General features: G+C 37.6%; 1 protein-coding gene across 2 annotated transcripts in view; it reads right to left on the bottom strand.

The window, feature by feature from the left end:
* LOC123759690 (protein ILRUN) overlaps nt 1–19,256 on the bottom strand; it is a 29,646-nt gene extending 10,390 nt beyond the window's left edge. Inside the window, exons 1-3 of one of the 2 annotated variants that reach the window (XM_045744913.2) lie at nt 18,984–19,256; nt 5,485–5,604; nt 2,204–2,433 (exon numbers count right to left, since the gene is read on the bottom strand). In XM_045744913.2, coding sequence (XP_045600869.1) covers nt 2,204–2,433; nt 5,485–5,604; nt 18,984–19,138 — 505 coding nt within the window. In that variant the 5' untranslated portion in view covers nt 19,139–19,256. Of the gene's footprint in view, nt 1–2,203; nt 2,434–5,484; nt 5,605–14,389; nt 14,624–18,983 lie in introns of those variants that run through there. The other variant, XM_045744912.2, reaches the window with a different exon arrangement.
* Nucleotides 19,257–22,926: the final 3,670 nt, after the last annotated feature.

The raw sequence follows: 22,926 nt of genomic DNA, 5'->3' as shown, positions 1-22,926 counted from the left end.
CCCAAACTATGGAGGAAGACCAGATGCTGGGAGAATCACATTAGCAGGGAGAGAATGAGGAAGGACAAACTTGAAACAAGTGGAACTGTTTTCTCCTCCAACATTTTCTCCTTTCTCGTTGGAGGGGAAAATTTTTTTATCCCCTCCAACTCTGGGTCCCTAAATACCATGGGGGCCCACTCCGAGGCTTCTAATCGAGCACCAAGCAATGAACCACGAATGTAGGAAGAACAAACCTTCAGCTGCCTACTAAATACTCCCTACTACTTAGGGAAGGGCAGCTTGAAGCAAAGATTAGACAAACTCCATGCAACATGTGAGGTTTGTAAATGCACATATGTGCAGCAAATACTGAAGGTTAGGAATGACATATGCAAATAGCAAGTATAGGATGGCCTACACTTATACTTAGAAGAAGTGGAAATCGCTACAGCCAATGACTTGGGGGAAGGTCTGCATTCACAGACATCAGTAACAGAACTGAGCTATAGATGGTGCAGAGGCCTGGAGGCATAGTGGCTGTTGGCAGCCATCATGTCTGTCAACTGTCACAACTGGGCAGGGGATGCTTCAAGCTAGTTTCAAGTGAATCAATTGGGTTTGAGTGAATAGTTTGTGGAGTCGTTTAGGCTGTTTCAGTACTTTGTTTTGTTTTTTAACCTTGCAGTTTCTGTATTACTTCTATTGCTTTCTGAACATTTTGTCAGTGAGGATGATCATAACAAACCCTTGCTCCCTGTGTCTCTGTGAAGAGCCCAGGTTTTGGCTTTGGTCCTTGGAAGGCCATACAGGATTCCTATGGATGATGTGACTCAGAAGGGCAAAGTCATCTCCCTAAGATAGCCTCAGGGCACCATCATGAGGCTCATCCAGAAATGTTGTCTAATGGATTGATAGATTCTTGTTAACACTTTCGCGCTATCTGGACGCGCCGGCGCGTTCGGTTTCGTCTAACGTAAACGCATAGTGGACATAAAGTTATGTCTACTTTTAAAATATTTGTATAAAATTCAATTTTTATCCGATTTACTTTGGGTTTGTTTCAAACTGCGCGCTATGAGGCTCTCTTTCTCACCACTAGGCTGCATGGTACAATAAGTTCATGAAAGGTGTGGATAACTTCGATCAAATGGTATTTTGTCCCAAACGGGTTGCAGGTGGGTGACTTTAGCCGTTTATACAGTACTGGTAATTCTTCCCCCATATCATGTATTATATGCATATGTCTGTTTAGGGAATTTTATTCCGATCAATATACAACCAAAAATAACTGTGTGCAACAAGTATAATCTTGACAAACATAACAAAAGTAAAAATATTTCGTGTGTGTTTGACGCTCACTGATATGTTCCAGCGTTGTTTTATATTTGTCGCTATTTTAACTTACGCTTTGTTGATATTTTTTACCTATGGGCACATAGAACATTCTATTGCGAACACATTGACATAAAAATTAATGACGTACATAGAAAATTAATGTCATGAGAGTGAAATAAGTATAAACTTTCAAAGCGCCGTGCGTCGTCCCGTCACCGATACCGGGTAACAATTTCACCACTTCCCACACTCTTGCGGGCGGGCTGCATCATTATTCTACGCTTATATTCATATCACCGTGTTGGGAATTTCATTGCGAGTCCATTGATACCAAAATTAACGCTGTAGAACAAGTGTGGAGGTGATTACAATCCCAAGAGTAAAAACATTTTGTTGCTGATGGGCGCTCACGGCGAGTCATCTACGTAGTTATTTATTTGGTGCTGGTATCCCTATATGTTTCGTGACTTATTTTACTAATGTTCTTCTAGAGAATTTTATTGCGAACACGTTGGTACCAAAATGAAATACGTAGCATGAGAACTAAGGTCAGAAGAGTAAAAAGAGTATACACATTTTTGTTTTTACGCTTAAGCGATAAAAACGCAGCGCGCACATTCGGTTGGCTGAGTGACCTTTGCGGAGAGCGCGAAAGTGTTACTGTATAATGTAAATGATAAGAGATTTTGTATAAAAACCTTAATATGCTGATTATTTCTCAATTCTGCTTAATTTAGGTAAAACTAGGCCTAACAAAGTTGGAAATTCATGCTGTAAATAAATAAAATAAAATAACTTGATTAAACTAACAAGGTATTTCCCTCCTACTGGAATTACCAAAAATAACAATATTTTTATTAAGAAAACTAAAGATTTTTATATTTACCTCCAAAAAAATTTCCTTGAGCAGTAGTCATCCGCCATTTAGAAGAATATAAGCCCGTTTGTGAAGGTGACGTCATCTCTACTGATATATCAGCAACTTCTCCAGCTCCAAGAGACGATACATTAACGTGTGATGGAGCGCCTAGCTGTTCTCCACCAGTAAATATTAAGCTACACCCACCAGGCCAACCATCTTCCCCAGGATTCTGGATACGCCACGTTTTTATGAATCTGCAAAAAAAAACCAGCGTTGAATGTAATGAAACGGCATTTTCTGGGTGAGACCCGGAGGCTCTCCCGGAGCTATCCAGGCTGATATGTATATCATTAGACTTTGGCATCAGTCAGTGTTAATGGAGTTCTAGGCCTACCAGGTACCACGAGCCGGAACAGCTGAACTGATGACATTATGAATAGCACCTTTATGAACAGGAATCTTAGCAGATATATGAAAAAGGCAAACATATTTCCAATCTACAAAAATGGTAACAGAGCAACCCTCAAAATTATAGACTTGAATCACTGATTAGCATAGTCAAAACACTATAAAAAATAATTAAAATTAAATGAGTAGAACACCTAGAGAGAAATGATATAATAACAGACAGTATGATTTTCAAACAGGAAGACTAGGTGTAACAAATCTACATAGTTTCTATGTAAGCCAGAAAGATTTTACAGGAAAGAGATGGTTGGGTTGACTGCATTTATCTGGACCTACACAAGCCTTTATACAGAGTCCCCTCATAAGAGGTTGTTATGGAAACTGGAACACACTGGAGGGAGTGACAGGAAGACTTCTCACCTGAATTAAACAATTTCTAACGGATATAGCAACGAGGGGTGGTAATCAGAGGCATTATATCAGATTCGAAAAATGTTACTAGTGGAGTATAGTACCACAGGGTACAGCTCTTGCACCAGTGACGTTCATCGTCTATATAAAGGATATACCAGAAGGAATACAGAAATATATGTAAATTTGCTGATGATGCTAAGCTACAAGGGAAGATAAGAAACTTTGGTGATTGTCATGACCTTCAAGATGACTTGGACAAAATAAGTGTATGGAGTAACACTTGGCAGACAGAATTTAAAGTGAATAACTGCCACGTTATGGAATGTGGAATAGGAGAAAATAGGCCACACACAACTTACAAATTGCGTGAAAATTTATCTTTGAAAAGGTGCAAAGCCATGCAACAAAATAGCTTCCAGGACTATAAGACAAAAGCTATGAGGGAAGGTTAGAGGTGTTAAATATGACAAAGCTAAAAGATAGAAGAAAAAGAGGCAATATGATCACTACATACAAAACAGTAACTGGAATTGACAACATTTATAAAGAAGAATTCTTGAAATCTGTAATTTCAAGAACAAGAGGTCATAGTTTTAAGCTAAGGAAACAAAGTTGCAGTAAAGACATTAGAAAGTTTACTTTTGCAGAGAGAATGGTAGAAAGTTGGAAGAAATTCAGTGAGAAGGTGGTGGATGCCAAAACAGTCTGTAGTTTCAAAGTGTCATATGACAAAGAGTACAGGGAAGATGGGACACCACGAATGAAGCTTTCATACTGTAACTACACTTAGGCAACACTTTGGTAATTACAACTCAACTGGAATCTTTTATTACAGATACATGTACCTATAATATTTCTGAAGTGCGTTTTAAAACATATGCCATAAATCTCCAGTTTGTTAGTTTGTCCGTGTAGTGGATAGAACTGCCAGTCACCCTATTTATGATTTGCCTGCCATCTTTGTTTATTCTTAGTATTTGTTACACTTAGTACAGTGGCACCTCTATTAACGAGTTTAATCTGTTCTGGCACCGAGCTCGTTATGTGGAAAACTCATCTTAAGAAACAAATTTCCCCATTTAAAATAAAGGAAACAAATTTAATCCGTTCCACTCCCAAAAACATCCATACTTGTATGACATTTTTTTATGTATATATAATACTGCACATGTAATTATAAATGTTTTGTTGTACTGTTTTCATGTTTACTTTACCTTATGAAGAGTCGTTGCTGGCTTGAGGGAGACGATGTGGAGGTGGGAAAGAGGAGAGGGGTTATGGTTTGGAAGGAGAATCCACCTCTGAGTCAGGCAGGCTTTCTCTTCTTGGGAATTTCACCCCACTAGGACCGAGTTGTGGTTCACTATCACTGGCTCTTCTTTTCTCTACTTTTGCAAAGAATGTATCTATTGACAATTGCTTTTGTCTTTGTTTTAGGATGTTCCTAAAACAAGACAGCAAATTGTCATTAAACATGTTCACACACCAGGTTGTTACTGCTTTATCAGGGCAGTTTTTCCAAGAATGCGTTCACCTTTTCAAACATTCCCAACACTTCCCTGATCTCACTGGAAGAGGCAGCATCCTCCCTTACCTCCTCATCCCCTTACTAATGGTGCAAACTGTTGATGAGGCCCTGCCATACTCCCTTGTGAGATCAGTCACACAGACACCACGCTCATGCTTTGCTATAATTTCCTTCTTCAAATCCACAGTAATTGTGTCTTTCTTCATCTTGACAACACTATCTTTAGCAAGCAGCTTCTTTGGTGACATCGTGCGTTACAAATTGTAGTCACAAAACCACAAAAAAACAAAGAAAAGCACAAATAAATGCAGAGGGATGCTTGTCGTGCACGATACAATAACACTGGCGTCGGAGGCGTCCGAGAATTTGCGAGAACCCACGAGACGCTAAGAAGCACCATGTGGTTTTGCTCGGTAATAGAGGTGAAGCTCATCAATAGAGACAAATTTGCTGCGAGTAGCTTGCTCGTTACTGGAAATGCTCGTAAATAGAGCCACTCGTTCATCGAGGTGCCACTGTATTTTACTAAAGTGGAGCAGCTCAGCTAACAGGCAAAATAACAGATATTAAGAGAGGTAACTGGCACCCTAGAACACAAAAAACAACAGAGGTGGATAACACAATCATAACAGCCTACACAAACATGTGAATCAGGACTGTCAATAGACGAGTAGGTAGGTCAGGCAGAAGGAAAGCGTCTCATCTCTTAGAAAACATTTCAACAGTTTAAAAGCTAATGCTCACAGGATTATGACAAACATGTCTGATTTTATAAACAGTCTCAGGACCATACTGTCTAAACCCTGTCAAGTTTCTCTGTTCTTACCAAAACATTTCTGACAGGATCAGAACTTTATACAGCATCCTTGAGTACCTATACACTCAACAAATAAACAACAGAATACAGTACTTAAATGCTAAACATCCATCATGGAGAAAAACATATGATATTTACCTTGTACTAGGTGGAACACTCTCTCCTTCCCCAATAGTAATATCTTTAACAAAAGTCATCTGTGGAAGCTTGTTGAACGACTGCAGGTCAAAATATGCACAAACAGCAGCTTGCAAGTTCCTGAAATTACAAAATTAATATTATATATATATATATATATATATATATATATATATATATATATATATATATATATATATATATATATATATATATATATATATATATATATATATATATACTGTACATATATATATATACATATATATATACATATATATATACATATATATATATACATATATATATATACATATATATATATATATATACATATATATATATACATATATATATATATATATATATATATATATATATATATATATATATATATATATATATATATATATATATATATATATATATATATATAATGTCGTACCTAGTAGCCAGAACGCACTTCTCAGCCTACTATGCAAAGCCTGATTTGCCAAATAAGCCAAGTTTTCCTGAATTAATATATTTTCTCTAATTTTTTTCTTATGAAATGATAAAGCTACCCATTTCATTATGCATGAGGTCAATTTTTTTTTATTGGAGTTAAAATTAACGTAGATATAAGACCGAACCTAACCAACCCTACCTAACCTAACCTAACCTATCTTTATAGGTTAGGTTAGGTAGCCGAAAAAGTTAGGTTAGGTAGTCGAAAAAAAATTAATTCATGAAAACTTGGCTTATTAGGCAAATCTGGCCTTGCATAGTTTTTTCTCTAATTTTTTTCTTATGAAATGATAAAGCTACCCATTTCATTACGTATGAGGTCAATTTATTTTTATTGGAGTTAAAATTAACGTAGATATATGACCGAACCTAACCAACCCTACCTAACCTAATCTAACCTATCTTTATAGGTTAGGTTAGGTTAGGTAGCCGAAACAGTTAAGTTAGGTTAGGTTAGGTTAGGTAGGTTAGGTAGTCGAAAAACAATTAATTCATGAAAACTTGGCTTATTAGGCAAATTGGGCCTTGCATAGTAGGCATAGAAGTGCGTTCTGGCTACTAGGTACGACATATATATATATATATATATATATATATATATATATATATATATATATATATATATATATATATATATATATGTATATATATATATATATATATATATATATATATATATATATATATATATATATAAAATTGTATATATATATATATATATATATGTCGTACCTAGTAGCCAGAATGCACTTCTCAGCCTACTATGCAAGGCCCGATTTGCCTAATAAGCCAAGTTTTCCTGAATTAATATATTTTCTCTAATTTTTTTCTTATGCAATGATAAAGCTACCCATTTCAATATGTATGAGGTCAATTTTTTTTTATTGGAGTTAAAATTAACGTAGATATATGACCGAACCTAACCAACCCTACCTAACCTAACCTAACCTATCTTTATAGGTTAGGTTAGGTTAGGTAGCAGAAAAAGTTAGGTTAGGTTAGGTTAGGTAGGTTAGGTAGTCGAAAAAACATTAAATCATGAAAACTTGGCTTATTAGGCAAATTGGGCCTTGCATAGTAGGCTGAGAAGTGCGTTCTGGCTACTAGGTACGACATATATATATATATATATATATATATATATATATATATATATATATATATATATATATATATATATATATATATATATATATATATATATGTCGTACCTAGTAGCCAGAATACAGTACTAGGCCTACTATGCAAGGCATGATTTGCCTAATAAGCTAAGTTTCATGAATTTATATATTTTTCTAATTTTTCCCTATGAAATGATAAAGCTATTCATTTCACTATGTATGAGTAAATTGTTTTTTATTTGAGTTAAAACTAACATAGATATATGACTTAACCTAACCTATCTTAACCTAACCTAAACTAACATAACTTAATAATTTGTTACTAATATAATATTAATGATTCAAATAAACTAATTAGAAACAATTTATTGAAAATAAAGAAAATCACTCAGCCTATTAGGCATATCGGGCCTTGCATACTAGGTCGAGAAGTGCATTCTGGCTACTACGTACGACATATATATATATATACCTGTAAGATTATTTTTACTTTACGATTATTAATTGTCTCATTATTTTTTGCTATATATTATTCTTGTCAGTCTACTGATTTTTCTTCTCTCTTAACCTAACTTCTGTATCCTTCCTTGCTCTCTACGGTGATCGTTACTCTACTTCAAATTTCTTCTATTATTTGTGTATTTACATTTATTGTTGTGTTTTGCTATAATTACTTTCTATTTACAGCAGATTTAGTATTTAACTGTTCCTGTAATTGCTTATCATATTGTATCGTGACATTATTGCATCTATATGCTTACTGATATTGATCCTGATCGAAATATTCTGTCTCATATTAACACAAATCAGCACATTGATCATCATTATTGCAGGTATTACACAGCAAATCTTGCAAAAAAATAAACTCCTAAATAGCACCTGCTTATCAGTTTACAACCAAAATGTTACGTCACTTGGTAAACATTTTGATGATATAAATGCACTACTCACAGCACTAGGTACTAAATTATCATTCATCATTTTAACAAAAACTTGGCTAAGTAAAGACTATACCCAACTCTACAACTTAGCTGGTTATAAAGCCATTCATAAATGCAGGCCTAATAAAAAAGGAGGTGGCACAGCAATATATTACAAAGATACCTTCATCTGCAATAGTGTCATTAGTGATAGAGATGACTATTGTGAATATACCTTTGCCAAGTTCTCCAGTAAATCCCTTAAATCTTCCCTGACTATCGGTGCCATCTATAGATTTCCTAATACCAACATAGCTTCATTCTCAGACAATGTAAGGAATCTTATCATAAATAACAATCTCAACAAAAATCACATAATTTTAGGAGGTGATTTCAATATTGACCTGGGTCTTCAAAATAACCCTCAAGTTGACTATTTCTGTAACAACATGCACTCCTGTATGCTAATCCCCACAATCACAAAGCCTACCCGAGTCACTCAAACATCTGCCACTACCTTGGATCACTTATGGACTAATATAACAGCTCCCCTTACATCTGGGGTAATCTATGACAGAACAACTGAGCACTACCCTACCTTCCTCATAGCAAACATGGACACAACACCACCAGAAAGCAAGAAACTCTCATTCAGGCTACACAGTGAATCAGCTTTAGGCAATCTCTCTAATGCACTTCACAATATTAACTGGGAATCTGAATTCAATAATACACAGGATATAAACTCATTAACTAACCTAAATTCATTAACTAACCTGTTGTAGAGGCTTAGGGTTTCTCTCTAAAACCCTAAGCCTCTACAACACTCACTGTCCCCTCCTTACCAAACAAGTAACTGACAAAAGAAAAAACAATCCGTGGCTCACAAGTGGCATAATCAAATCAATCAACAAAAAACATGAATATGAAAAGAAATTTAGGATTGGCCTAGTTACAAAGGAAGTAGTTAAAAGGTACTCATCAGTGCTTACCAGTATCATAAGAAAAGCTAAACTTTCATATTATGAGACTAGAGTCAAAGAAGCAAAAGGCAACATGAAAAGCACATGGAATACCATCTCTAATATCCTAGGAACTAAACAACACTCCCACAACCAGATAACTCTCTCTAATGATGGCTTTACACAGTCAACTGATTTAGAAATGGCAAATAAATTTAATAGCTTCTTTTAATCGGTTGGTGCTAACCTTGCCAGTAAAATCCCGCAGACTCAGACACATATCAACACATATCTCTCAGGCAGCTATCCAAACAATCTTCTCTTTTCACCAGTCAGCCCGACAGATGTTGTGTCCATCATACACTCACTAAAAACCAAAGCTGGGAACATCAGTGAAATCCCATCCATTGTATACAAGAGTGCCTCCCATGCCCTTGCGCCACCTATAGCTCTGCTGTTCAACAAATTCCTTGAGTGTCATACCCTCCCTGATATCCTTAAAAAAAGCAAGACTAATGCCAGTTCATAAAGGAGGTAATCCAGCAGACATAAACAATTATAGACCAATATTAAACCTACCTATACTATCAAAAATATTTGAAAAAATTATCTACAAACAGCTCTACTCCTATCTCGTAAAATTTGACATTCTTAGCCCCTGTCAGTTTGGCTTCCGCTCCCAAAAGATTACCAACGATGCAATTATTAGTCTCCTTGATATAATTTACTCAGCCCTTGACAAAAATGAGTTTCCGATTGGACTCTTCATTGACCTGAGAAAGGCCTTTGATTCTCTTAATCACAATTACCTCTTACGTAAACTCCATCAATATGGAATCCGAGGCCATGCACTGGACTATATCCAATAATATCTTAGTGATAGACACCAATGTGTAGCCATCAATAATATAACCTCTCCCACTCAACCAATAACTGTTGGAGTGCCACAGGGCAGCATCTTGGGACCTCTCCTATTTCTTATATACATCAATGATCTGCCTAATGTCTCTAACATTCTGAAACCTATTTTGTTTGCTGATGATACTACCCTCATCTACTCTAACCTAAGCCCACATACACTAAATGATGTTGTTAATAATGAACTAAAAAAAATGTCCACTTATGGATGTCAACGAACAAACTAACACTTAACATAGAAAAAACCTACTACATCTTATTTGGAAGCAAATCTACAAATGCAATTCAGCTTCAGATAGACAATGTAAACATTAGCAATAAAAATGATGATAAGTTTCTTGGCCTATTCCTAGACAAGAGACTCAACTTCAGCACCCACATACAACACATAACTAAGAAAGTCTCTAAAACAGTTGGTATATTCTCCAAAATCAGATATTATGTACCTAACTCTGCTCTCATATCTCTATATTATGCACTAATCTATCCCCATCTTAATTATGGTATCTGTGCATGGGGTTCAACCACTGCAAACCATCTCAAGTTCATCATCACCCAGCAAAAATCTGGCATCAGATTAATAACAAATTCTGCTTCCAGACAACACTTAGCCCCCTTGTTTAACTCCCTAAACATGCTAAACATAATCTCACTCCACAAATTCTCTTGTGTCAACTACATTTACAAAACCCTGTTCTTAAATGCAAATCCTGCTCTGAAACTCTCCCTGGACAGATGTAATAGGACCCATTATCACCACACCAGAAATAAATATCTCTTTGATATCCCCAGAGTCAAACTTAATCTGTGTAAACACTATGCAAATAAAGGGACCCAGTCTACGGAACTCACTCCCTAATGAATTGAAAAGCTGTCCAACTTTTGCGTCATTCAAAAACAAAACTAAAAAGTACCTAATTTCATCTTCATAGTTTTTTACCTTTTGCTTTTAAATTGCACTGTATCTATTGCTACCCAATCTCCCAATCTTTATGTACCCAATCCGAACATCTTTACCATTGTGATCATTGCTGTCTTCTTATATGTGCTATCAATCTCCTGTATGGTGTCGATTAATCTTGTTTAAATTACCAATCAAGCTGTCAATGTAATCAATCAGAGCTTTAATATACCAATGTGCTTTAATATACTTACTAATCTCTCTCATCTCATTTTTTTCTTGCAATGTATCTGTTATCATTTTATTAATTCTGCTAGAATTTACCTACTTAAAATTATCTGTTAGATTAAGGACCTGCCCGAAACGCTGCGCGTACTAGTGGCTTTACAAGATTGTAAATACTATGCTATGTATTCTCACAAACCCAATGTACCTTCTTGTATATAACTAAATAAATAAATAAATAAATATATGTTGTACCTAGTAGCTAAAATGCTGTTCTTGGCATACTATGCATGGCCAGATTTGCATAATAAGCCAAGTTTTCCAGAATTTCAATATTTTTCTCATTTCTTTCTTATGAAGTGATAAAGCTATTCCTTTTATTATGTATGAGCTAATTTTTTTTAAATTTTAGTTAAAAATAATGTATATATATATGACTGAACCTAACCAATCCTACCTAACCTAACCTAACCTATCTTAACCTTACTTAAACTAATACAGTATAACCAAATCAATAATTTATGTTCTTAATATAATATAATAATAATATTTAAAATAAACCAATAGCAAACTATTTATTGAAAATATAGAAAAAACTCGGCCTATTAGGCAAATCGGGCCTTGCATAGTAAGCCGAGAAGTGTATTCTGGCTACTAGGTGTGAGATAGATATATATATATATATATATATATATATATATATATATATATATATATATATATATATATATATATATATATATATATATATGCGAACAAGCCTGAATGGTCCCCAGGACAATATGCAACTGAAAACTCAGTTGCTAAAATGCGATTATTGTTCGCATTTGTGTTCCTCACGTGTGCCCCAAAGAATGAGGTGATTTGGTAAAATGCTATGCCCAAGATTACTATCCGAGTGCCGGCGGTGGGGTGGTTCAAATAGCCTCGGCTATCACCTCATTGTCCGGTCGTGATGGTCAAGTGGATTAAGGCGTCTTGTACATACCAGTTGCGTTGCTTCTGGGAGTATGGGTTCGAGTCACTTCTGGGGTGTGAGTTTTCAGTTGCATATTGTCCTGGGGACCATTCAGGCTTGTTCGCATTTGTGTTCCTCACGTGTGCCCCAAAGAATGAGGTGATTTGGTAAAATGCTATGCCCAAGATTACTATCCGAGTGCCGGCGGTGGGGTGGTTCAAATAGCCTCGGCTATCACCTCATTGTCCGGTCGTGATGGTCAAGTGGATTAAGGCGTCTTGTACATACCAGTTGCGTTGCTTCTGGGAGTATGGGTTCGAGTCACTTCTGGGGTGTGAGTTTTCAGTTGCATATTGTCCTGGGGACCATTCAGGCTTGTTCGCATTTGTGTTCCTCACGTGTGCCCCAAAGAATGAGGTGATTTGGTAAAATGCTATGCCCAAGATTACTATCCGAGTGCCGGCGGTGGGGTGGTTCAAATAGCCTCGGCTATCACCTCATTATCTGGTCGTGATGGTCAAGTGGATTAAGGCGTCTTGTACATACCAGTTGCGTTGCTTCTGGGAGTATGGGTTCGAGTCACTTCTGGGGTGTGAGTTTTCAGTTATATATATATATATATATATATATATATATATATATATATACACACACAGTATATATATATATGCATGCACACACACAGGGGCATGGTAGCCTGGTGGATAGCGCGCAGGACTCGTAATTCTGTGGCGCGGGTTCGATTCCCGCACCAGGCAGAAATAAATGAGCAAAGTTTCTTTCACCATGAATGCCCCTGTTACCTAGCAGTAAATAGGTACCTTGGAGTTAGTCAGCTGTCACGGGCTGCTTCCTGGGGTGTTTGCGTGTGTGTGGTGTGGAGGAAAAAAAAAAGTAGTTAGTAAATAGTTGATTGACAGTTGAGAGGTGGGCCGAAAGAGCAAAGCTCAACCCCTGCAAAACACAGCTAGGTGAATACAACTAGGTGAATACACCATATATTAATGTCGTGTATTAGTGTGATTAATGTCGTATTTTTCAATATGTCTTGGCAATTCAGGATGGTGTTGTAGTACGTATTGAGAATGATGTTGCCTAATACCTCTGTCTTGCAAATGACGTGTAAGACGTCTACTAAATGTATTCGTGATATGTCCAATGTAGAATATTTTTTGGAGCGCACAGTCTTCTGAGCTGCATTTGTATTGATACACTACATTAGTACACCTCAGTTTTTCAGAGATGGTATTTCTCATAATAAGGGAAGATGTACGAGGGTTGTTATAATAAATGACAGGACGAATCCTTGCGTTTTCACTGCAAGGTTTGCAATTCCTGTAAATAATGTCTCGTATCACCTTCTCATCCATCTTGTATGCCTGAGTGAATGTATTTTTATAATACATTACAATGTCTTCTATCGGGGGCCAATTTTCCACCCCTGGGGCCTGATTATCCTCAGTCAGATGGCGGCCTAGTTTCTTACTTATAATTTCGTCGAATTCTGTACTGCTGTAATCGTTGTTCACAACAATTTGGCAGGTTTGTTTATGTTCGTGGTGCAAGAGCTGCCAAGAAGAGCATATACCTATTGCACGACTAACATATGCATTGATGACGCGTCTCTTATCTTTGTTAGTGCATTCCCTCTTATCGTTCATACATTTTCCTGCTTCAGTTGGTTTGCACAGGAGTCCTGGCAGATATATGGAAAATGGCTAACATAGTTCCGATTTACAAAAGTTGCACCAGGGAAGACTTCCTTAATTATAGACCTGTATCATTAACAAATGTAGTAGTGAAAATACCGAAAAAATAATTAAAACCAAATGGATAGAACCCCTGGAGAAAAATTATATAATTACAGTATGGTTTTTGATCTGGAAGATCCTGTGTAACAAATTTACTTAGTTTCTATGATAAAACCACAGAGATTTTACAGGAAAGAGATGATTGGGTTATCCGCATTTATCTGGACCTAATAAAGGCTTTTGGCAGAGTCACATATAAGAGGTTGTTCTGGAAACTAGAACATGCTGGAGGATTGACAGGGAGACTTCTGACATTGATGAAAAGTTTTCTAAATGACAAAAAGATGAGGGGTGGTAATTATAGGCAATGTATCTGACTGGATGTAACTGGAGGAGTTACTAGCAGAATACCACCGGGTTCAGTTCTTGCACCAGCTATGTTCATTGTCTATATAAATTATCTACCAGAAGGAATACAAAATTATATGAACATGTTTGCTGATGATGCTAAGGTACTAGGGAAGATAGGAAACCTAGATGATTATCATGCCCTTCTCCGAACAACCAAGCCTCTTGAAAGAGCTATAAGCTTCAGAGCTATTAAACAACTACCATTTTCTGCACACTGATATGAGCTCTCACCAATCCAAGAGACCGATGCATTTGACGTACATTTTCAAGGTTAGAGACGAAGCCCAAGCCCACACTAAAAGTATCAGCGAAGAGCTCAAGGGATAGATGTGGAGGCCTCCAGGACACTCAACTCCAAAAAGCTGCCAGAAGAAACTGTTAAGCCTGAAGACGAGCATTGTCGACGAAAACAATATGAAGTAATCCACGAGTCGGAATAGACCTTAATTTAAAAGCTGAGGAATATTTTAAATTCCTTAAGCCAGACCTAGCACAGGAGATTATATATATATTTTTTTTATATATATACAGTACTAGTATATTCAAGAGTTCTTACATTCTTGTAAAGCCACTAGCATGCATAGAATTTCTGTCAAGTCCTTAATCCTAATTTTCCCCAGAATACGACACACCAAATCATTTAACAACCAGGTACCTATTCACTGCTGGGTGAACAGAGGCTACAGTTAAAGATTGGCACCAAGTAAATCGTCCCTGGCCAGGATACGAACCCAGGCTAAAGCGCTTGCGAAGTGCTGAGCGAGTGTTTTACCATTATATCTCAGGGACTGCTGTCTCCTGTTCTGCATTTGTAGATGCAACATGCAGATGCAACTCCTAAATGCAACACGCAGGCAAATATGAACTACACATATCCTTCTTAAACTCCTGACACATGTGGCAGAGCTGCTTAAAAACTATACATAAATAAGAAACCCCATCAGAAAAGAACATGGACATCTGAGAAGGCTGGAGGTGGGACTTCAAGCTGTTAACTAGAAAGTAAAATCTGTCCAGCATCACACACATACAATCCCTGGCAAGCAGACACTGCTGAACACTGGGGCTCAGATGAGCCAAATGTTGGGGTAGGCCAAGACCTTGATCCCCGACAACTGAATTACTTAAAGAATCAACCTAGTGAATCTGATAAACAATGACCCGATTTCAACACGAAAAGGTGCAAGTAAAAGTAGTAAGATATGTCACCAACGTAAAGCCCAAGCCAGGTTGTTATATGGAATGTTGCAAGCATGAGGGAAGCAAAGGGGCAGCAGGAGACACCACAGCACTCATCTAGAGAATCTACAAACCTAGGCTCCCACCCCAAGCAGGAGTCTAAGAGATAAAACTCCAAGCACCTCTATTTTGAAAGGAAGCAGGTGCCGAACCCTGATTCAAAAGCTGAGTAACAATCTATAATCTAGCAACAACATCTTTACTTCATCACGGAATAATCAAGTGAACAAACTTTTTTAGGACAACAGGGAGATCATTGAGGTGGACTTCTAGAACTGGCTCAAAACCAAGCACCTATAAGATGTGTAACAAAGAAGTCAGCAAATGAGTAACATGGGACCAGAGCAAACATCATAGGCAAAGCTTCAGCTGCTGGACACTAAAGAGAGGGCCAGAACACACAATGCCTGGCAGCCTAGCCAACTACACTTTAAGCTGGGAGGGAGGAAAAAATCTCTGGACAGAAGAGCTTCACATCTGCAGGGCAAGAATGTGCCCTCAGATCTACTACAATGACATACTAAGGCAAAAAAGGAAAACCTGGAGAGGCCACTGCCAGGCCACATTTTGAGGATGCATAAAGGCACAGAAGACCTTATTAAGGAAGTCTTTTAAGTGTTCACTGATAATTACCAAGTAAAAATGGGTGAAACTTATTTCCACTCCAAGAGCCTTGGACTGACAGTACAGCTGCCATTTCTCAAAAGAAAATAAAGCATTACTTGTCAACCAGTTCTGAAGTAGTAACCTGGTACAGTCAGGAGGCTGACATAGGACCAATCTCCAAAAGAGCTGTATTCAGTTCTGAGGCATGATCCCCATTCCACAGACAAAACTGTTTCAAGTCCCACCTTGCCTGAACAGCTGGGAGGTTCGACTGCTGAAACCTTAGGAGAGTTAGTGCTTCCTCCCAATTAGTAGGAAAAATAAATCAAACTTGAGGCTAAAGGAGACAACCTACTCACACTGAAATGTGGGTACAAAATTCCCCTTCCTTCACTTTATAAGTAGATGATATTAGACTTATGAACCTTATCACAGGTAGGGTCAAAGGACAGCCAAGCCTAATCCTCAATGCAATGCAGGTCCATCTCCCCAACCAGAAAGAGGAACAGCCTGTCATTGAGCCAAGCTAAGGGGTAGAATTCAACCACAAGCCAGTACTAGAAGATAGACTGTTTGAAGGGATGTATTGATTCACAGGCAAAGAAAAGCTCACTTGTTTACCCCCCCTACAAAGTAGGTAATTATCAAAAGAAGGCACCAAGCTGGCCCAAACCACAAGGATGGGGAATCAGAAGCCCTAGCTGATGTTCATACTTCCAAGGCATACCCCAGGACAATGAATTAACAGAACTTCCAGCCTTCAGAGTCACTATTGCCAGTATGGGGGGAAGGGATTGAAAGCTGAGCACTTAAAACATCATTTGAGACCTAACTGAAGAACCCAAAAGCAGATTCCAAGATTAGTAATGACCCTGAATCCAGCAATGAATATAGGAAGGACAAAAGCTGGCTATTGGGTTCAAAATACGGTGCAGAATACTTCATACAGGAATCCTCATTGAAGCATCAAGCAACATTTTATCACTCTCCATAATGCTGCACCTTGTAGCCTAATACTTAGGAGTAAAACAATTGCAGCTAATAATGACAGGTCACCAGATTCTCTACCCATGACCACTATACAAGACAGCAGCCAGGGTGCCAAGACAAGTTATCAGCATTCTCAAATTTAACTCAATCTAATAGCAGACAACAAAAAGCGAGAGATCCCAGTGACCTGAGGAGAGAAAAAAAGTTACAGTCAATAAAACTGCCATGGTATGACCTGGAAGGTAATAGATCAGATTATGCCCATACACATAGTGAAGTAGCAACTGAATATACCCTGTACACAGCCACAAAAGCTTGTCATGGAGTTCAGTTTCAAAAACCTAAAAATTCAGGTAAATTCAGCTAAATGAATCTTTATAAAGTCAAGGGACCATACCACTGCTGTCCAATTACCAAGTCTGAACCGAGAAAATATGATGGTAACAGATTCCAGGGAACATACACACACAACCTAAAACAACAAAGTTCTGTGATAGATTGTGAAGAACCTATCACAACACCACTTTACAGTATGCAATGCCACTCACAGTGAAGAATTGGCCCACTATACACTGGAAATACAGTTTCAATTGGGGGGAAACCACCACACAGTCAGGTGACTGCAGATATAACAAGGTCAAAAAAACAGCATTGTCAGTCAAAGTTCCAAATCACCCCAGATGCTACAAGCCTCATTATAAAGCACAGCCAATCCTGGCCTCATTTGAGCTCTGTTCTCACCCTTATGTGAGCTCTAAACTCCCACCCTCCTCAGAGCTCCCAGCTCTCACCCTCCTTTGAGCTCTCCACTTTCAGCCCTACTCAAGCTGTCTACTCTCGTTTCCGGGTCTCGCACAAGCTCTCTGCTTCCAAGCAGCCACCTTCAGCACCACATCCACCCATGACTCCACCAGCAGCATGTAACAACCATCCTCATGTCAACCTATCACAACACCATTACCAATAACAAGCCAACTGCTGTAACTAAATTATATTAAACAACAAAAACTACCATACTCATTGAATGTTGTCACCCAAAATCATATCATTTTTGTTACACAATCTTTAAGAATTCTGATAATTTAAAATGCCATAGGAACTTGTTGGGCTTTAATTTCTTGATTTATTTAATAGCTTCCTCCCTGGTAACCACTATACTGTACAAACAAAACTTTTCCTTAGGATCAACATAGCTTTTTGTCAGGTATAGGTAAAATACCATGGCAATGGTATAGTATTAAAAACTCAACAGGTCTCTTATCTCGTTACCTAACATCTATTTGTTGTATGTGTCGTAGCTCATCCACTCTTTAAGATTATATTCTGCTAAGTACTGTTTGGCGGAGCACAGCTGACTAACTACTGTCATTTTTCTTTCCCTATATCTTGAGGTTATCTCGAGATGATTTCGAGGCTTAGCGTCCCCGTGGCCCAGTCCTCGACCAGGCCTCCTTTTTGTTATACATCCCAGGAAGCAGCCCGTAGCAGCTGTCTAACTCCCAGGTACCTATTTACTGCTAGGTAACAGGGGCATCAGGGTGAAAGAAACATTTTGCCCATTTGTTTCCGCCTTCACCGGGGATTGAACCCGGAACCTCAGGACTACGAATCCGAAGCGCTGTCCACCCAGCTGTCAGGCGCCAGAAAATAACAGAAAAGAAACTATCTATCTATCCTAACAGAAAATAAATTATCTGCATCCAAAAAAATTACAAACAGCGATTGCAGGTTTTTAGTTCTACAATCACTGCCTTGGTAGCAGTATAATAAACCTAAACCAGAGCCTCATGGCAACTTGTCAACCCCTCTCACACTTTAGTCAACATATGTAGTAATTAAGCTAAAGAGCTGACGAATAATAAGATGACACCCCATATGAAAGACCTCAGGAGTCAATGCCTAATTAGACAAACTACTTAACCAACTGGTTCAGTAACCTTTAGACAATCTACAAATGATAACAAAAGTACACAATTAGCCGTACACTCACCAATCGGTCATTTCCAGATAAAAACGAGCAGAATGTTCATTAAGATGCGCACCAACTAGGGTCTGTAATTCCTTCACCAGGACTTCCTTGTCAGTAGTTAACATGCAGTTAAACTGCCGGAGAAGACCCGCCTCGAGGTCTTCGTCTACCTCCATCCTGGTTATATTGTTGTATAATGGTCAGAGATGCTGTTTTGACTTTTTTTTAACTTTTTTATTTTGTCACGCTCACTTTGTTGTTGACTATGGAAGGTGAAATGCTGAGAGTATAGATGCCATGACCCGCAGCTCCCAGCGCCGCCAAGGTCACCATCACGCCTTCTTCACCACTTTACTCCACTTTTCTCCTCTTATCCTCCTCCATACTATACGCTACCAGGTCATAGTGTAAAAATATATTATTTTAAGCTTATTTTCTTACACAGATTCTTAGGAATTTCTACTGTATGCTCGTGTTCGAGATGAGTGTTGACCTTGGTAATGCTACGTCTTGATGCTGAGAGAAAGAATCAAATATCTCCTTGAACCTAACTTAAGCTATTTGATTATTTGCATCGACGGTGAACTATTTACGGTATATAAATATACCGTAAATTGTTTATACAGTATATGTATGAACATATTTACAGTATATTTAGACAAGTACAATTATGTCTTGTCAGGCACATTTTGGTTATTGCCATCGGAGTACATGGCTTGAGACACGAGAGTTTTTTGTTTATTAACAAGCTTAGGTATTCACAGCAATGTGCTGCTACCCTATATGAAAGATTACACAGTGTAGATCAAAGACTAGCTGCAAGTTTATTTATTTATTTATTTATTTATAGATACAAGAAGGTACATTGGGTTTATGAAAGTATAAAGCATTAATGTTTTTACATTCTTGTGAAACCACTAGTACACATAGTGTTTCGGGCAGGTCCTTAATCTAATAGATAATTTTAAGTAGGTAATTTCTAGCAAAATTGAAAAAATCTAATAATTTATCTAATATTCCCATCTCACAGGAATATAAGAGAGAGAGAGACTGTTCTGTGGACAGTATCGGTATGGCTTAACTAGTCGAGCTTTGATTTAAGACAAAACTTGGGCTGATCTTTAAATTTGTTTTTTGGGTGGAAAGGGAGAGATTAAAATGTGAAAGGGGTTAATCCCCCACGGTGCAAGAAAGTGTCATTGTTGTCTAATGGCATAAATGATAAATCTAATACATTTTGAGTTCAATTATAGGTTTAGTTATCGATTCTAAACAATGTTTGTTTTTATTTGCAAACTTTTCGTATTAACAAACTTAGGTATACATAGCAATGTATTAACAAACCTAAATTATTTGATTTACCTGAGGGGCCACTAACTCTAGTTGCTTCGACGAGGACAGGAAGCCGGCGGGTTGTCAAGGGGCCCTGACAACTGAGTGGACAGTGCTCGGGATTCGTAGTCCTAAGGTTCCGCAAAAAGGTCCTCCCATTTGCCTTAATGATCTTTTACCTGAATTTACCGTTTAAATGTATATCTTGAAACTCAGCACAGTTGTGGCAGTTGCGTCTTTGGCGGGTAGGCGGCTCCATGGGTTAATAAACCTGTGGGGGAAAATAGCATCTTTACAGTGAGTTTGTGAGATTACATAAAATTGGTATTTTTACATTATTGCAAGCTGTATAACATTTATATCATGTCTCGTTTGCACTGTCATTAGTCCTGTGGCCCTCAATCTTTCCTAACATGAGAATTGAATTAGTTTTGGAATTATTTTTGTTGCCCGGCCGGTGTTGAACTTTCTCCAATGAAGCTATGTCTTTCGATTTTACAGTTGAATAACTCTACTTTCTTTTCCTCTATGTCAAAAGTACGCTTGATTATTCCTAGATTTTGGTTAGCTTTCTTCACTGCTTTCACTTGTACAACTTTCAGTGAATGATGGTTTCTGACTCCAAGGTCCTAATTTACTCCATCAATCTGCTGCAAGGTAATGCTGTTAGTTTTTTGTTGGCGGATTTCGAATTTAAAGTTTTGTCCCATACTTCCTGGGAAGCTGATGTATGCTCCTCTATTGGATACTCTGTAAGTGCTTCATCCACTCAGGAATATTGGAAGATATTTTTGTGCTGCACCCAGATCTTACTAGTGGAGGCTAATAAATCAGTCTTACATTTCATGTTCTCTCCTGATCTCGCCTTCAAGAACTAAATTTAGTCAATCATAATGATAATAATGTTTATTTATTTAGGGAAATACATTTCTGGGCCCACGGGGAAATAATGGGCCTCAGAAACATTCGAAACATATATAATAATTCGTTTTGGTTGTATTAAAAATATAAACCCCATGACTACTCCGTCTACAGGACCTTTTGCAGATAGTGTTGCCTTTTTTTAGCATTAAGTGCATCAGTTATACGGTTGGCTTGATTTTCTTGAAGTCCTCACTCGGGTTTCTAATAATCCTCTTGAATTTGGTTTCATCTTGGAGGATTTATTTTAGTTCTGTGACATATTCATCAGTCGGGATGAGGACGAAGGCTGTGGTTTCATCGGCTCTCCGGATTGTGATATTCTCCATGAACTTAAGTTGCTAGGCTGCTTTCTTATGTTTATTATCTAGGAATGTTACTCTTGTAGTCATTCCTTGGGAAGACATGTATACGCAGATTGACGGAGTAGTCATGGAGTCCCCACTAGGAGTCCTTCTGGCTAACTTCTATATGAGAACACAAGAAGATACCATCTTCAAAATCACAGGGAAACCTCGCATCTGTTAAAGATACATCGATGATATATTAGTATGTGAAAGACCTCCAGGAACTGTCGCGATTAAAGGATCTACTTATCCGAAACTCAGTGCTTAACTAAACCCATGAACTAAGCATCGATTGTGTACTCCCTTTTCTCGATATCTGCGTGAGAACCATAGACAACACCTTCGCCCGCAGAAGTTTATACTAAACCCACCAACATTGGAATGTGTATGAATTGTGAATCCGAATGCCCGGACAGATATAAGACCTGTGTAATAAACGCATTTATACGCAGAACACTCACTCATTGTTCTGACTGGTATAAAATCCACACGAAACTGGAGAGAAATCTTCAAGTATTAATAAACAGGTACATGAATGGAGAGGTCAACACCCATATCAAAAGATATTTAGAAAAATGGTATAACACCCTTGCCATAAAACTATTACAAATCCACTATGAGCTCTTTTTAATTATCATAGTAATCGAAAAATACATATTTTGGATATACTGTACAAGAGATGAAACAGAAAGCCATAAGCTAGATCGGTGTACTGAATGCTCCTGATGACGTCAAGAAGGAGGCGGGGCTTTTAGCAAATACCTTCCTAGTGATTGGCTATTGTAGGGAATGCTAACAGAAAGAAACGGAGAAATAATAACAGACAGTGAGAGTGACGATGAAATTACAAAGAGACCAAAGAATGAGACCCTACTCAGCAAGACTCAAGACAAGCAATTTAATAGAAGGAAGAGGCTGTTGTTCCCTACAATATGCCAATTGAATTTCCACCAAAAGCTAGAGTGGACGGTACGTCTAGCTAAACAATGTTTGGAATACGAAATAAGTTTACCTTGAAAAGAGTCATAGTAAACACCGACCTTACCTAACCTTCTTAGTATGTTAGGATAAGCATCTTATTGCTTCGTAATTACAATTATTACTTAACCTATTATAGGTATAGGTTAAGTAATGACTGTAATTACGAAGCAATAAGATGCTTATCTTAATTAAGATACTAAGAAGGTTAGGTAAGGTCGGTGTTTTCTATGAAGCTTTTCAAGGTAAACTAAAATATTCACAATAAATTAGTATGTCACATATGCACTTATTTAATAAGTCAATATTGACTTTAACAAAGTGCGAGAACGGGTTGCAACAGGAGCCAGTGTATCCGGCAGAGTTCCCACACGGCTTGATACAGT

This window comes from Procambarus clarkii, chromosome 8, assembly GCF_040958095.1.
Source record: "Procambarus clarkii isolate CNS0578487 chromosome 8, FALCON_Pclarkii_2.0, whole genome shotgun sequence".
NCBI classification, from domain to species: domain Eukaryota; kingdom Metazoa; phylum Arthropoda; class Malacostraca; order Decapoda; family Cambaridae; genus Procambarus; species Procambarus clarkii.
This window is presented reverse-complemented; position numbering and strand designations above follow the sequence as displayed.